General features: G+C 34.1%; 2 protein-coding genes across 2 annotated transcripts; both read right to left on the reverse strand.

Moving 5' to 3' along the window:
• Window positions 1-3,299: 3,299 nt before the first annotated feature.
• On the reverse strand, window positions 3,300-7,841 carry LOC102588135 (eukaryotic translation initiation factor 3 subunit D). Its single transcript, XM_006346966.2, has 2 exons — window positions 6,013-7,841; window positions 3,300-3,594 (listed from the first exon to the last, which is right to left on the reverse strand). Exon 1 carries the CDS (start codon window positions 7,743-7,745, stop codon window positions 6,015-6,017), a length of 1,731 nt encoding a protein of 576 aa, XP_006347028.1. The 5' UTR covers window positions 7,746-7,841; the 3' UTR covers window positions 3,300-3,594; window positions 6,013-6,014.
• A 6,115-nt stretch (window positions 7,842-13,956) lies between these two features.
• On the reverse strand, window positions 13,957-15,201 carry LOC107060587 (uncharacterized mitochondrial protein AtMg00810-like). Its single transcript, XM_015308626.1, has 2 exons — window positions 14,904-15,201; window positions 13,957-14,804 (listed from the first exon to the last, which is right to left on the reverse strand). The coding sequence occupies exons 1-2, from the start codon at window positions 15,199-15,201 to the stop codon at window positions 13,957-13,959; spliced, it is 1,146 nt and encodes a 381-aa protein (XP_015164112.1).
• Between the last annotated feature and the right edge of the window lie 3,413 nt (window positions 15,202-18,614).

Raw genomic sequence — 18,614 nt, forward strand, 5'->3', positions numbered from 1 at the left:
CTTCACCAGATTCACTATTATTGATTCCAAACAAATTTTCAAACTCATAAAACTCTTGCAAAATCAATCAACCTAAATCAATTGTAGATAAGTTTACATATATTTATATCACCCCAAGATACTTTAGATTCGATTTGAGAAAAATCAATATGGGTTTACTTCAAACCCAATTGAACCCACCGAATTTTATTTTATTTTTACTAATAGATCATTTAATTATCAATCTCAAATCTCAATCAATCAATTATATCTCAAAAATTATCGCTATTAATCTCGTTAATTCATCAACCGTCGTAGAATCAATCTCTTCCTCTTCGAAATTGTTGTCGCAATCGATGATGACGTGGAAGACATTGTAGGCTCCTCCTCCTCATCTTCCTTGAGAGGATTACTTATCTTTGGTGACCACCATTAATGGCAATATTTTGCCATGTTCGTCTTCTCTCCTGCCTTCACTTTTTTTTAAATTTGATTTTTAGGTTTCAAATGAGCAAAACCAGTATATCTCTGGATAAGCTCTGAAATCATTATTCAACTTTTTTCCTTAAAGACCCAATTTTATGGACTTATGGTGTTCTAGTAATGTTGAAAATGGTGGAAGTACTTTAGGTGTTTGAAGGGATGGGTCAGAATATAGAAGAAAAGGGTAAATAAATATAAAAAATAAAAAATATATATTTGATGAGGTGTCAAACATGCCACCATAGATCTGGTTATATCCTTTTAAGGGTATAATTAATTCATCTTTAAACAGTTCAGGGGTGATAGGACTCCCGTGAAGTTTAACTGTATAGTTGGAAATTCGGATATATGTTGAGGGGGCATTCGGCCATTTTCTCAAGAAAAAAACAATAACTTGTGATTCTAAATACTCCAATAAGATTCCCTGACTAGAAAAATATCTCATTTAATTTGATGTACAATTAAAAAATCAAAATTAAATTTTTTTTAACATAATTTTTTTTTTTCATGTTTTACGGGAAAAAAAAGCAACATTATATCATAGAAAATGAAACAAATGGAATAGTGCTTATGAAAACAAATGGAATGAGAAAAACAGTAAAGAAATAAGATTTATTTCGAGGAGAAAGATACGATGGTGACATATATAATAAAAAAAATTAGTGAATAATTACAATACAATACTCTCAAGTCTTAAGGCCAAACAAAATCAACACAAATTTTGGGAAGTTCTTCAAAATCCTCAGCTAAATTGAAGTCAGTGTTGAAATTAGTTGAGGAATTGTTGAATACCCTTTGGTTGGAAACTCCTTTGGCAGCCACAACAGCACAAGAATCAGCAACTGAAGAAGAAGGTGAAGTCAAATAATCAGTATTTTCATGTCTAAGAAACTCAGCTAACAAAAGAACGAGAGAAGCCATTTGATAAAAAAAAAAATCTAATGAGAGAGGTTTTCAAGATTTTTCCTTTGTTTGATACAATGAATTCAAGGCACACAAATTTTTCCTAATTTATAAGCAATCAAAAGTAGGTGAATAGTAGTAGTATTAAAAGCCGGTTTGGCTTAGATACTATACTCTGTGATATTTATTTAATATAAGAAAACAAGGGGCAAACAAAAGCAGTTGGTTCAGGAAATATGTGGTGAATCCTGGAGCTTTCGATTTAGTTCATGTTTATACTTCTTTTTTCTAATTTACATGTCGTCTGTTAAAAATAGGCATTTTTGAATACTTATTGTTTCACAAAATTAATGTATAAATAATAGAATTTTTATAATGTATATATTTGACCAACATAGAAAAACTAAGTAAATACTTCATGTGTATTAGTCAATTAATTAATCAAAATAAACTAAATCATATTCATTGATTGAAAACTTTCTTTCACGAGAACATTAAATAAGAATACAATGATAAAGTTATATAATTTCTTAAGAAACATGAAATCTAAAATTGTGACAACTAAAAAGAAACAGAAGGAGTATTAATTTAATTAGTGAAGAGTGAAGACATGATACGTTCATTTGAATATCTTAATTAATAAATTTGAGAAAATCTTAATTATTTAGTTGATTGACTACTTAAACTCTCTCACCTTATCGATGAGGGTATGATTCCAATATTGTAAATCCCCTCCTCTATTTTCCCTTTCCCTCTCCAATTTAAATAATAATAATAATAATAATAAATTTATTTTAACTTTATAATTTTTTTATATATATAATAATTTATTTAACATAAATATATTGGGTTAGACAGCACAAGTTACCAACGCGGCCCCTAGCTATTTGTTCCTGTTGTTTTGTAGTTTTTTCTTGTTTTTGTCAACAGTTTCGTCTTTTTGTGACTCTGCCTGCCTTTCATTTATGGACCGCTACCTATTTCTCAAAAGTAGTAAGACAAAAACCACGGCTTGTTCACTCTTTTTGTTGCGGTGTTATTTTTATTAAAATATTTCAGTATAATACATAAACAGATACGTAAGTTCAATCTTAGAGGTAAAGTGTCTAGATATATACTGTTACAATTAGCATGTTTAATTATTACGTAGCTGAGATCAAGTTTAAGGGTGTGTTATATCTTCTTTTTTTCCAATTCCATTTTCTTCGGCGGGTTAGACATCGTTTTTTACTCGATTAAAAGTTTAATTGGGGTTCAAAAAAAGTAAGCTTCACTTCGGGTTTATTTGTGGAAATATATTTTAGTAAATTTTACCCGTATATATAAAAGTAATAATATATCTTATTAAATAGTACCGTTTGTATATAGCCGTTAGGTTCAAGCTATGAATATGAAAAAATTCTTGACAAAAAATACTACTCCCGAATGGAGTTCTATAGGGCATGATTCATGAATATCGAACCTAAATGAAAAATAAAACAAATATATAGCATGTTGAATAATAAAATAAATAAATAATCCTAGTTGCCAACTCTTTTCTCTTGATTCTCTATTGAATTTTCTAGTTTTAATGGTTAATTTTACAATTTTCCTGCGGTTAACACGATTTCTCCCAAATATTTTTCATTACGTGATCCGACTCTCTTTCTTCTTTCTTCGATCATTGAAGTACAGATTGTGATGGTGGTAAAAACACCTATACTAGCTACTACACCTACAGGATTCCATCAGTATATTTCAAATATTATAAAATTCGTAATCCAAAAGCTGCATAATTAAGTTTTTGTCAATTTATTATATCTTCAAGTAATTCTTAAGCATGATATAACCGAAAAATCCTCAAATTAGGGACGGAAAGTGTTGAAATCGATGGATAATACACATCGCCCGCTTATACTTCACACATGATGTATCTTACGCTCTGGCCATTAGACCAGGGCTAAAAGGTCAATAATCCATTAACTAAAATGTATAATTAAAAGATGTTTTCTTTAAAACATTCAAGTAAAAGAGAATCCTATCACAAAATTAGCCTTGACAAAAGGTCCAAAATTATCAAAACCACAACAGGTGGGAAAGAAATGAAGATGGTAAAAAAAACAAGATGCCTTCCTGTTTCTAATCTGATTAAGACAGACACCAGAGCAGAGTCACCTCACAAAGCTGTTGATAAGAGAAAGCTCAAGATCTACAAGAGGTTCAAGCAATACCACTTTATTCCACGACAACCTGGATCACAATTAAACAATCAGATAGTATTCAAACAGGAAGAGAAAGAAGGGGAAAATTTGGCATTCTTTATAAAATCTCTCTGTAATTATCTCAAATAAAATTATAGAAACAAGAGTTCACCATTGAGTGCAACTACTCGTTATTCAAATAAATAAGGCACAGAAACGAGAAACCTGAAAACCGCATGCAGTTTGATACAACCACCACAGATTTTCCACATGGCCACAGGTAACAGAACAGACCATACAAATGAGCGTTGTAGCTATTCAGTTCAAGCAGTAACCACTTAAAAATCAAGTTCCACGAGAATCTGAGGGAACAAGTAAAATGGATACAGATATGCCGTGAACCCCAAGACTCCTACTCGAAGGGGTGACCAACAGCAGATCAAGGAACTGCCATAACTAGCTTCAAGAAGGGAAATTGATTCTGCTTTGCATTAAGCTTCTCTTTAACATCTGCTATGGTACAATCTTCTGTCAACACTCTTGATTCTTCTAGTTGGCATGCATATACTTCATGCCCATGAGGTTTCACAAAGAGCTAAGTACAGTTTCTATATGTAATGCAACGGTCCATACATAACAGAGAGTAACAGTACTCATGGGGAGCCATTTTCTTAATCAGTAACTCATGGGATGCGTTTAAGTTATTACCATTATCCCATGAATCATGGGTCGCAGCCAGTTACACATGCGACTACGTGAAGCCTCTAATGCCCCCTGTGTCATGGATAACCTTCTAACCTAATCATGCTTGAACATGCAGATTTACAACAATTTCCATACCTACTACAGCTCCGGCCCATAGTGCCCAGGGTCCACTGCATCAGCCAACAGGCAGTGCCCATGCACACATTCAACAGGCTGCCCCAGCAACACACAACCCATAACAAAGCTCTTGTCCCTACAAGGCTGCGCCAACAAACTTACTAGAAACTCCATTAGAGCCACAATGCTCTAAAACAGCTAAAGTCCCTCAATTTAAGTATCAACTATCAAGTCCATCTTCTAAGGAAAAAGATATCAAGACCATTTTATTGCATACAAGTGTCATGTATACTCTATTTGAAGCAATTTCTTGTCACAACGTCTAAAGCCGAAAATCCACAAGATTAATGTTTCAGAGGCAAACTATAAGATGAATGTGTGGTCATACAAGATTAGCTATGATAAGAAATGTCCACAACTGTCAGAAGGTGCAAGTAGCACATATGGAGGACAAAATGAGAGAATGTTGCTTGAGATGGATAGGACACGTAATAGGTAGTCTTCCAGATGAACTGTTTCTTAGAAGAGAAAATAAGATGATTAAAGGTGTAATAAGAGGAAGAGTTCGACTTGAAATCACATGGAAAGGAGTTGTCTTAAAAAATTAAAATTATCTAAGAGTCTATGTAGATCTAGCAAAAAATATAAAATAATGACAAATGAAAATCCATACAAGTGATACAATCTAGAAGACTAGTGCTTACTAGATGACTCAGTATGTCAGAGAATAGAGATAAAACCACTAGTGTATTAGAGAACACTTGTACTATATAGTCTTTAGTACCACCACACATTGAAATATATGGACCCATACAGAGAGAGCGCTTATGAAATTAAGGTTCCATAAAGCCAACTCCAACCAACATACTGATGCATACTTGTTGTAATTTCTTGTCAAATCTAGTAACTAAGGAGTTCTTATTTTTTTTCATAAATAGGGGGAGAAGTAGTTGGAAGCAAGCAAGAGACTTGTATTAGCTTTTCTCAAAGAGAGTCGTGTGTAGTCTCTCTCAACGAATAATCTTGTATAGTCATTACCCCCTATGCAACATCCACTTATATCACAAAATGTCCTTTTCTACCAAATAATGACACCCCCTGCAGTGACATTGACACAGTTTTTTCAACTTTCACTTTTTTCATGGCTCTCCACAGTTTTTTATAATCTCATTTACAAATCCAATGATTCAGTTTCCTCCTTTTAAGGGACTTCACACACTTGGAGGAAAAAGAGTAGGAAAATATCCTCAGATACTACACAAATAAATAGGCAATTACATGGCCTAGAAGTCATAAGTGAAAAGCTATCAAGAAAATATTGAAGCTATCAAGCAGGTTACCTATTTAGCTCAACAAATGATTCTTAGGAGACATAATAAAGGGAAGATGAAATCTACTTCCAGCTATATGTATGGATGATCAACTTTACACCCTCTTCAAAAGAAACAACATTATCGACGAGAAATCTTTGAACTAGAAATTGCAAATGTTAAAATCATTAAGAAACTGAAGTGTCATACAGGCATAGAATCAAAAAACAACTACAAATGGCAGAAAACTAATATAGCAATTGTTCTTAAAACTACAAGAGCAGGAGATTAATATTGAGAGTAAGGACTATCATGCAAGTGCAGTATCAGATTACCCTTATGCAGCCTCAGTGCTAGTCTCCTTTTCCTCTACTTCACTTGCAGCCGCATTTGCCTCTGCACCTTGTGCATCTTCTGTAGGAGGCTGAACCTGTTCATCTTCTGGCAATGGCTCCTCAACATAGTCATTCTCGAACGCATCTGGAGGCACCTCGTAAATTCTAACTTGTGGCTTGGTTGGGTCCTTAACAAGCACATATTTCCCTTCATTCAACTTCATACACAAGTCCACAATACTTTTCACAATACCCCACATGTTTGATGTGTTCAAATTAATTTGTGTAGCAAAGTCCTTAGGCTTATATCCTACAACAGCTAATATCACATGGTTAAAATGATCCCTAGGATGAACTCTTGATACATAACCCAACTTCATCATATCAGCATTAGCTAACAGTGCTTGTGCAGTCCATTTAGCAAGTTTATTAGCATTGTTCTTCAACTCAGTAGCTAACACAGCACCCCTTTGTGTCTCCAGCTTCTGCCTCCAGTCAACACCAGAGTACTTAGGATCAAACTCATTCAAGGCATTCAGAGTCAGGAATGATCTCTGGTTGTTCACTTCAGCAACACTCTGCACTTCACATCGTGCCACCAAATATGTATCATCATCCAACTTCCACCTCCTATATCTGTAACCCACTGATGCCACCTCTTCCCCTTCAGTTGCAAACGGGTTTGGCTCATCATAACTCAACTTCTTCCCATCTCTAATCAGCACCTGTTGCGAGAAATTCTGATTGATGTAAGCAGCCTCGACACTCAAAGAATAAGCTGAATTGATATCATCCTTCACATCAGGCAATGGTTCTTGCGAAGTTTCATGCACAGAGAGCAAATCCAGCTGTGACCCATCACGCTTGTCGAAAAACAACTTATTCCCAACACGCTGAACAACAATATCCCATGAGTAAACAGACCTGGGAGCACACATTAAAGTAGACAAGATTGTATCTGTGGCGAAAACAGTAGCTTTATCCTCATTAGCCAAACGGCGGATAACAGGATCATCAGTAGTAGTAATTTTGAAGAAATTCCTGTTCTTGAACCTCTCCAGACGGCGTTCGTTCTTTGGAGTAATACGGTCGTAGGACCGGTCGTAAAACTCAAGGCCACCGCAGATTAGCAAGTCTTCAGGCTCTGGAACGGAGAACGAAAGCTTTGAGAAGGTAGAAAACGGGATCTGATCAAGCATGTTCCATTCAGGCTGAATATCAACTGATGACTTGAACACCGCAGATTCTCTTCTCTGGCCAGCATTGGTGCCTGAACGATTGAGATTATACAATCTGTCCCGACGGGCTCTTTCTTTCTCTTGCTCACGTTTTTTGGCCTCGACTTCCTCGTCGCGCCGCTGTGGAAGCTGAGAACGGTTATTATGAGGATTGAACCGCCACCTAGGGTTGAACTTCGGACGATGTTGTCCATGGTGATGGGATTTAGCGGCAGTATCAACGAGACGGAAAGATGAATCTTCGTCGGCGGTGAGTGTAGCGAAGGAGTCGTCACCGGAGAAGTCGAAAGCGGAATCAGTAGGGTTTTGCTTGGAGTTGGATCCAGGTCGGTTTGAGAGAGAGCGAGTCCAATCAGCGATCCGACCGAGCTTGTCGGAGCGGGAGAAAGGGGCAAAAGGGGCGTTAGAGATTTGGTTTGCAACGGAGACGGAAGAATCCGGTGGACCCCATCCGTCAGAATTGAACGGTACGGAGCCAAGATCAAATCCTACCATTGTTGATAGGATGAGAACTTATCAACTTTCCGGCGGGTTTCTGGAATATGAAGAAACGAAGCAAAGTGTAGAACTATGAAGAAAGTTGAGCAAACCCTAGGTCTAAATGAGGATTATATAACTTTGAAAGACAGGTCCCTTATGAATATTTTAAGTTCGATATAGCCCCTATATTTATATGATTTGCAACTTGCTTTCAGTTGTATGTTTTATTTATGGAAAAGGATTTGGTTTCACTAACAAAATTATGGAGAACTTACAATATATGAATTAATAATCACTAAAATAGTTTATATGTCGGTTAAGAAAATGTTTAGTTTTTATTAAATACAAAAATGAGATATCTCGTGAGCAAATATTTATGTATAGTTTTTCCTTGTTATCTACCGAAATAAAAATATAAAATTAAAGTTATTTTGATATTTTATGTATTTTATTTTCGTAAAATTTATTCACAATGTTGTTACTGTTGACATGTTTTGAACGCTATAAAGATATATCCAAATTGCAACATAAAATTATATGCTTATATCAGAAACAAAATGCCCATTCAATGTGTTGTAGAATTAAATAATACGTTGTCTTGTATTAGAGTTTTTCTATGGGTTTTGTCCTAGCTAGAACCTCTCTTTTTTCCGCTTAATATTGGTGCACCAAATTTTTTCAAATTCTTAGTTTACCTCTGGAATCACTTAAATATATATAAATATTAAGTTTATTACTTAGTAATTAATACTTAAATATATACGAATATTAAGTTTATTACTTAGTTATTAAGTAATACTTAAAATCGTCATTATAAAATTCAGAACTCATAAAATTAAAATTCTGACTTCATCTTTGCTCATGGTCTTTTCCATTTTTCACTTTCTAGTTCACTTGATAAGTTAGTATTGTACTCTTATCTTAGTTCCTTTTTCTCGTGTTTTGGTGGTGAAATTACATGTACAATTAGTATTTGTGGTTCTAAAATGAGCATTTCGGCTTTTATGAATGTTGTGTAATCCAATCTTCTTCTTCTTTTTTGCAGAATGGTACTTAAAAACACCTTTAATTTTTAGTGACTTTAGATACACAAAATTCCTGCTGTCTGCTGCAAGCCAGCTTATTAAATGATGTATAAAGGAAAAATAATTGAGTTTATAGACTATAGTTCCCAATTCATATGAAATTTGATAGTTATGTATGCACTTGTAAATAAGCCCTATCCACATTTTCTCACAAGATAGATGATAAATAATGATAGTTGCATTTTTTAGGAAGTTTGACTAGTTAGCTAATTTATCATTTTTTAGGGAATTTTATTTTGTTGGACTCAAAATGGAACATGGCCCAACAATTCAATATGGATTCAACACATATGTAGCGTAGTTTGGGCTTTATAATTGGACATTTGTGTCTGGGTCTTGTGGCAAACCCAATGAATTGATAAAAACAAGAAGCCCGATAAATATATATATATATATATATATATATATTTATTGGGCTTCTTGTTTTTATCAATTCATTGGGTTTGCCACAAGACCCAGACACAAATGTCCAATTATAAAGCCCAAACTACGCTACATATGTGTTGAATCCATATTGAATTGTTGGGCCATGTTCCATTTTGAGTCCAACAAAATAAAATTCCCTAAAAAATGATAAATTAGCTAACTAGTCAAACTTCCTAAAAAATGCAACTATCATTATTTATCATCTATCTTGTGAGAAAATGTGGATAGGGCTTATTTACAAGTGCATACATAACTATCAAATTTCATATGAATTGGGAACTATAGTCTATAAACTCAATTATTTTTCCTTTATACATCATTTAATAAGCTGGCTTGCAGCAGACAGCAGGAATTTTGTGTATCTAAAGTCACTAAAAATTAAAGGTGTTTTTAAGTACCATTCTGCAAAAAAGAAGAAGAAGATTGGATTACACAACATTCATAAAAGCCGAAATGCTCATTTTAGAACCACAAATACTAATTGTACATGTAATTTCACCACCAAAACACGAGAAAAAGGAACTAAGATAAGAGTACAATACTAACTTATCAAGTGAACTAGAAAGTGAAAAATGGAAAAGACCATGAGCAAAGATGAAGTCAGAATTTTAATTTTATGAGTTCTGAATTTTATAATGACGATTTTAAGTATTACTTAATAACTAAGTAATAAACTTAATATTCGTATATATTTAAGTATTAATTACTAAGTAATAAACTTAATATTTATATATATTTAAGTGATTCCAGAGGTAAACTAAGAATTTGAAAAAATTTGGTGCACCAATATTAAGCGGAAAAAAGAGAGGTTCTAGCTAGGACAAAACCCAGGTAGCGTAGGTGGATGTGTAAGTGTGGACTAGCCGTCCAAAGCACCCTTTTATGCTTTTAATGGGGGGAGTGTTAATTATATTTCATTTCTATCCGTTTTTCAAGATAGACATATATATATGATTTTTTTCAAAATTAATGGATACTTGTGTAACCCCACATACACATATGAATTCGCCTCTATATTTAACAAATTTCTTAATATTATTATACTATTTAAGGAAAAGTTAATGAGTTCAACCGATCTCATATCCTAATTCCTAACATCGCGTTTGACCAAGATTGCAATATTAATTAGCTAGCAGCTGCAGCCACAATCTGCTTTAATTTCTGAGAGATAATCCTTGCAGCAGCTCCGTATCCTGACGACGACGTATCACTTTCTCCCACCTAATAATACCAAAACAAACTCATCATGAATCAATACACAAACTAATAAATGTTTTTCTTTTCTCTTTTTCAAAATAAGTGGTGTTTTTTTAAGCTTGGCTACATCGCTATAAGGTCTAAATTACTCATTCCACGAAAATAAGGATTTGTTTTTTACTTATTCCTAATTAAATGTCTTTAAAATATTAGAAGTGATATTTCTTTAATGGTGTAAAATTACATGTATTACAACAAGAGTATACAATTTTGAAAGAATGAGATCAATTCCGTCTTGAATCCCTAAAAAAATGCCACTTATTTTAAAACAAAATGAAAATACTGAAACACCACTTATTTTGGAACTTATAAAGCATGCTAATTTAGAATTTAATTAGATCTTATGAAATTTGAGTTAATAAGAGCGGTCAATTAAGTTTTGAATAGTGTATCTAATTAATTTTTAGGGTAAAATTCATAGGTGATCATTCAAATTTCAATTTATTATATCAAAGCTATAATAACTATTTCGTTTGTCATTTTTAGGTAAAGTATAATGATTTTCTTGTCATCAAAAATAGTTTAGTGACTTTGTTATCCTAATTGTTCGATCAAAGAAGAAAAAAAGGTGGAAAAGAAGATATGGAAATAGGTATTATAAGTAGATATATATACCTTAGAATATATGGAATGGAAAATGGTCTCACCATTGACAGTTTGACACTATAACTTGTTGGGAAAACACGGACAAGCACAAAAATATATATGGTAAAAGTAATGAAAATAAAATGGGAAAATAATGACATCAAGAATTTTACGTGGAAACCCTTCTAAATAAAAATAATGACACCAAGAATTTTACGTGGAAAACCCTTCTAAATAAGGGAAAAACCACGGGCCAAGAGGAGCAACTGATATTACTATAGTAAGGAATTTTACACTGTAGTCACGAGTACAATACTCAAAGTGACTACTACACACTCAAAAGGAATAACACTCTTTTGATTTCCACCTTACTAAAATATCGCTCACACTCTATTTTTCTTCACAGACTATTTTCTTATATAGTCTATGGAAACCTCACAGCTCTCTAAATATTTTACTCTCTGTGAATTGGTGTAATTTCAAATGAGCTAACAAGCTCCTTTTATAGAAGAAATCAACAACATTTTTTCAACATCCACCGATATGTTTCTCAACATTTGCTGCCAACCATTGACATAACTTGCATTAATAACTTGTATGCCTTCTTCGTGAAGCATACGTATGATATGGTTGAACATTAAAATAGTTTATAATCTATAGATATACTAGCTAGTGAAAGTAAATAGTAAATTCAGTCGGCTAATTGCGCAAAAAACACGATCTTTCATTTGATTTCTTTGTGTTTTGATCAATTGTCTTTCCTTAATTGTATACTATAGGAAGACCATTAATTATTTTTTGGAGCTATGAAACAGTAATCATGAGAAGGCTCAATTAAAGTTGTGGAATAAATTAAAGGAAAGCAAAAGGCAATATCTGCAGCAGAAAACGACATGACTATAGTCGCATGTTTGGATAATTTATTTTAACCATTTGTAAATTAAAAATGACTTTTAAGCATTTTTATAGTGTTCCTGATGGAATAATATTTTCTGCTGATTTATATAAAATTGTTTTTTGAACATATTTAAAAATATTTTTAAGATAACATTTCCTATTAAATTATCATTTTTATAAAAAGAAATAAATAAGAGAATATATATGTATATTACACTAGTAACTAGAGACTTGTAAGTCAAGTAGTGATAAATAAATAATGACCGGCATTTTCTCATGAATCACGTTCATTCAATATGTTAGGACTAAACTTTTTCCATTTAATAATATTGAATATTGAACGATCTTTCTTTTCCACCTTTACTTTAATGGTTCATATTTAATAATTGTCCCACAATGATTCTGTAAAAATCTCAAATATTGGGTTCGTTTCGCATTCTTGCGCCTCGCAATCTTCTTAATTTGTTGAGACTATCCCTTGCGTAATTTATTGGTGAAATGAGCCACTACTATGCAGAGGCGGAGCTAGGTGGGGGTTAGGTGGGGATTCGGACGAATCCAATAGTTTTTTCTAGAAAATTAGTTAAATATATATGTATATTAATCTGTGAACCCCTAACAAAATTGATTGACAGTTATAAAGGAAATTTAGAACCCCCAAAATCTTAATCCTGTCTTCGTCTTTGCTTGATAAGTCATACACTTGGAATTTTGGACGTGACGCCACATTGGAAAACAACTTGCTAAATATTCACTATTCCTTAATTCTTTCGATGTGGGGTGACTTAACACCCCATCATATATATATTTCGGACTGAAAGCTTAGTGCATGGATCGAATATGACATTATAAACTTGATTCTAATATTATTATATAAAAATATGTAATTTGAGTCTAACTCAATTTCTAAAACTAATTTGTAAGAGAAGATCAATTGCATAAGTGAGACCAAAGTACCTATCGGCCATGCACCAGTGTGGGAGACTTAACAACTTTTACTTTTTGGAGTTTATAAGGACAAGTTGTATATTATGTATATATGCACATTATATAGCAATTTCACTATATATATCCATTAAGAAAAGTAAAAGGAGAACCCATTTAATCGAGAATAAGACATCCGCTTAAGTCTCTTAACAGCTTGTTTGTATGGTTGTTGTTGTTGTTGCCTATTCGTTATATATTAAAAGATGATATTTATTTTGATTATTGTTATATAAATTTTACTGTATCGTATTGTTAAATCTATCATTAGGTAATTATACATAAGGTTTTCAGTAACAATTGATTTGGTGTGATCGTGTCGTTACCTTATTACTTTTATTAATTTAATTCTTAATAATCTTATTTTATTTTTTACCTTGTCTTTTTATACTCCCTCTGTCCCAATTTATGTGGCACTTTTCATTTTTCGAGAGTCAAACACCTTAAGTTTGACCGGGAATTTGCGCATGAAATCTTCAATTTTTTTGTAAATGAAATTTATATATTTGTAAACAACGTAAAAAGTACTATAAGTCACAATAATTGATAATTCAAAATGTTTAAAAGATCTATGAAAATATTACGGTCAAAAGTTAGACTTGTTTGAATCTCGAAATCCGAAAAGTGCCATAAAATGGGACGGAGGGAGTAATAGCTTTAAATCTTGCACATACCATACTTTTTCTTGTAGTTTATCCTTAATATTGTTGATGTGTGAAATTATACTGTAGTTTTATGAAGCTTAGAATTAGGGAGAAGAAGAAGAACAATGAGAGTAGGAAGAAGTAATACAGATCAGGAAGAAGATGAAGTAATCTTTAAAGAAGATGTATCTTGCTAGAGTTAAACATTCTATACTTTCATTCTTATTATTTCTTCATCATATATTCAATATGTACATATCTCTATTTATACACAATAGTTTGTAAGCTGTAACAAACTAGTAAGGCATAACTAACTTAACTAATAATTAGTTACTAATCCTAACTGACTTATATTCTTTGCTTATCTTTTAAGTCACTACTATTAACACTCCCCCTCAAGCTTGGAAGTGAAAAAATGTTTTGAACTCCAAGCTTGGAACTGAGAACTTGATGTTGAACCTTGGTCAGTCCTTTGGTTAACATGTCAGCTGGTTGTTCCTGTGTTGGAGTGTACTTGGTACAAATAACCCCTTGTACAATTTTTTCCCTTATGAAGTGACAATCTACCTCAATGTGTTTTGTTCTCTCATGATATACAGGATTAACAGCTAGCAAGATTGTTGCTTTACTGTCTGTACACACATCTATAGGTTTCTGTATCTTAATACCTAGATCATTCATCAGACCTATCATCCAAATAACTTCAGTTATAGTTGTGGCTATACTTCTGTATTCAGCTTCGGCTGAACTTCTAGAAACAGTAGACTGTTTCTTAGATTTCCATGATATAACAGAATTTCCAAGCTTGATAAAGTATCCTGTTACAGACTTCCTTGTAAGAGGACATGATGCCCAGTCTGCATCACAAAAAGCTGTGATATTGTTGTCTTGTACACTAGATAGAAGTATTCCTTGACCAGGCTGCCCTTTTATATACCTAACAATTCTCAGGGCTGCTTCCATGTGAGTCTGTTTAGGTTGTTGTAGAAATTGACTCAAGGTCTGCACTCCAAACGAAATGTCAGGCCTTGTCATAGTAAGGTAAAGAAGCTTTCCTATCAATCTCTGATAAGCACTTTGATCAGCTGGAGGATCTTCTTTTGAACTTTCTGAATTGAACTGATCATCATATTGTTTTGAAGTCAATTTGTTGTTGTTGTCAATAGGAGTCACTGCTGGTTTTGAATTTCCCAGTCCTGTTTCAGAGATAAGTTCTAAAGCATACTTCCTCTAATGCATTAGTAACCCTTTACTTGACCTTGCAAACTCTATTCCTAGGAAATATCTTAGCTCACCTAGGTCCTTCATCTTGAAGGTTTGACTCAACTTCTTTTTTGTTTCTTCAATGAGTTGACCACTGCTTCCTGTAATAAGCATGTCATCCACATATATAAGAACAAATACAGACCCTGCAGATGTTTGTTTGGTGAACAAAGAATGATCATGTTCACTTTGTTTGAACTGGAACCTCAATAATGCCTCGGACAATTTTGCATTCCACTGTCTAGGAGCTTGTTTCAACCCATACAGGGATTTAGTGAGTCTACATACTTTGTTCTCCCCCTGGCTCTCAAATCCCTGAGGTAGTTCCATGTAGATCTCATCAGGTAAGTCGCCTTAAAGGAATGCATTAAATACATCCATTTGATGTATTTGCCAATGTCTTTGTGCAGCTATAGCCAAAACAGTCCTGACTGTCTTCATCATAACAACAGGACTAAATGTTTCTTGGTAATCTATACCTTCTTTCTGACTATACCCTTTTGCCACCAACCTTGCTTTAAATCTTTCCACATCTCCATTAGCCTTGTATTTGACCTTGAATATCCATTTGCAGCCTATAGGTGTCTTACCTTCTGGTAACTCAACTACTTCCCAAGTGTGACTCTCTTGTAATGCTTTAATCTCAGCATTCATTGCTTCAGTCCACCTAGGATCAGATGATGCTTCTCTGTATGACTGTGGTTCTGTCTCATTGGACATTTTTGCCAAATATGTTTGATAAGTAGGAGCAATATTGTTGTAGGATACATACTTGTCAAGACTATATGGACCCTCATGGATATTTAGAGACACAAAATCTTTCATCCACAAAGGCGGCTTAGTCCCTCTGCCTGACTTTCTCACCCCAGTTTGAGGTACTGGTTCTATCTGCCCTTCTTCATGTACCTCCACCTCACAATTCTCCTCTTGTTCTTGAGACACCATGTCCACAGGTGTGTTTTGATAGAAATGTGGTGTTAGGCTATTGTCTGAACTATCTACCACACCATCACTCTCAAGATTTATACCATTATAAGTAAACATAGGAACTGACTCAGTTGATTTCAGTTTGAAAGGAAAAACCTCTTCTTGAAACACTACATCTCTGTTAACAAAAAAAAACCTTATTAGACAAATCATATAAAACATAACCTTTTTGAGTTTCAGCATATCCCATAAGAATACAAGCAGTAGACCTTGACTTTAACTTGTCACTCTCATGTACCTTCTTAGCAAAACATAGGCATCCAAATACTCTTAAATGATGTATTGAAGGTTGTTTATTATAAAGTTTCTCAAAAGGAGACAAGTCTGCAATCACACTGCTAGGTAATCTGTTGGTTATATATACTGCAGTTTTCACACATAAGCCCCAGAACTCTAAAGGAACATTTGCTTGGAACCTTATAGCTCTTGTAATCTCTAGAATATGCCTATGCTTTCTTTCAGCCACCCCATTTTGCTGGGGTGTATAAGCACAAGAAGTTTGATGTACTATGCCTAAATCTTTAAACAAGTCATTACAATTTGTATTCACAAATTCAGTACCATTGTCACTTCGAATAATTTTTACTTGTTTATCAAACTGAGTTCTTATATATGCTAAGAAAGACTTCAACATGGTACATACATCAGACTTCATTCTTAATAAGAAAACCCAAGTCATTCTAGAGTGATCATCCACAACAGTTAAGAAGTATTTAAATCCATCAAATGTAGGTTTTTTATAAGGACCCCATAAATCCATGTGTAACATATCAAAATTGTTTAAGCTACTGGATGTACTAACAGGAAAAGGCAATCTTGCTTGTTTAGCACAAGGACATACAACACATTTGCTTACAATCTTTGTAATGTCAGCTAAACTATGACTTAACAGCTTTTTTAGAACAGAACTAGAAACATGACCAAGCCTTTGATGTAGTAATTGTGTATCTATTTTTTCAGTAATTCTAGCTTTATGCTCAGTGTGTGCAGCTGCTAACACAACTTCTTCCTTATCTATATTGTTGGACAGAATATACAATCCTCCATCCTCTTTACCAATCATCTTCACCTTTCCACTGAAGAGTTCCTGAAATAGGCAAAAGTCAGGAAAAAATGACGCTGAACAATTTAACTCTTTTGTTAACTTTGCAACAGACAAGAGATTGAACTTAAATTGAGGAATGTAAAATACTTCTGAAACTGTATTGTTTCCATCTAATGTACATGACCCTAAATGAGTCACCACACCTTTATCACCATTGGGAAGGTGTACCTTCTTTGGAGTTGCAACCTTACATATGGAACTTCTTTTTAAAAGATTCAAGTCAGCCACCACATGATTAGTGGCTCCTGTGTCTATGATCCAACCTGAACAATTGTTAGAAGTAGCTACTAGAGTAGAGTTCATACCTGCTGCATTTACACAATGTGGAACTTCTGATTTTTTCTCAAGCAACTGCAAAATTTGAGCATATTGTTCTCTAGTCAATGCACACGAGTCCAGTTGACTCTGAGTTCTGAATTCTTCATCACCTCTCATGTGTCCATCTCTTGCATCACTAGAGTTAGTACAGCTACTTAACTTCACACTATCATCAACCTCTCCAGTTACATTGTATGCAGAATTGTTATTTCCTTTCTTTTTGAACTTAAAGTCCTGTGGGTATCCAATAATCTTGTAACAATTTTCTCTAGTATGCCCTTTAATCTTGCAAAAATCACACACCAGATTATACCCTTTCTTGAACCGTTGTTGAGCCCCACTTGTTCTTGAGTACATGACAGCATCAAACGAACTCTGCAAGTTGGCTGGTCCTGTACCTAATACTCCTGCATTAGCTACCACTGATCTCTGACTTTCATCACTTAGAATCATGGAATATGCCTGATTGACAGTGGGTACTGGTTTTAACATAAGAATTTGACTTCTTGCTTGCAAGTAAGAGTCATTTAGCCCCATCAGAAATTGAAACAATTTTAGAGTTTGAAGATGCACAACATACTCTTTCGAACCTGCACACGCACACCCTGGTGCTGGAACTAAGGCCTCGAATTCTTCCCATAGTCCTTTGAGCTTAGAGTAGTAAGCAGATACAGAACTTGTGCCTTGACTTAAAGTTGCAATTTCCTTGTGTAGATTAAAGGTTCTTGACCCATCGATCTTGTTGAATCTTTCAAACAGATCATCCCACACTACTCGAGCATTCGAAGCATACATTATGCCTCCTAACAAGCTTTTTGACACAGAATTCATGATCCAAGATAACACTATTGCATTGACTCTTTCCCAATTATTTTCTAATCCTGGGAAATCCTCCTTTTTACATGACCCATCAACCATCCCCAACTTGTTCCTTCCTAGCAACGCAATTTTCATTGACCTAAATCAAACTGAGTAATTCTCAATTCCAGTCAACTGAAACGATACAATTTGTACTCCACTTACATCAGATGCATGCAGAAACAGGGGATGATTGTGATCTATCACAATTGCAGTACCACTACTAGAAGTTGTAGGTTGTGCCTGTGAATCTGCAGAGTTTGGTGCCATTCTTGAACTGAACCTTCACGTAGTTGATCTGTAATCACTCCTGTCGAATAGTCGCAGAATCGTATGAATCAAGCATTGGATTACTTGCTTGAAAGCTCTGATACCATGTAGTTTTATGAAGCTTAGAATTAGGGAGAAGAAGAAGAAGAACAATGAGAGTAGGAAGAAGTAATACAGATCAGGAAGAAGATGAAGTAATCTTTAA

The sequence above is a fragment of the Solanum tuberosum genome, unplaced genomic scaffold (genome assembly GCF_000226075.1).
Source record: "Solanum tuberosum cultivar DM 1-3 516 R44 unplaced genomic scaffold, SolTub_3.0 scf00083, whole genome shotgun sequence".
In the NCBI taxonomy this organism is placed as follows: domain Eukaryota; kingdom Viridiplantae; phylum Streptophyta; class Magnoliopsida; order Solanales; family Solanaceae; genus Solanum; species Solanum tuberosum.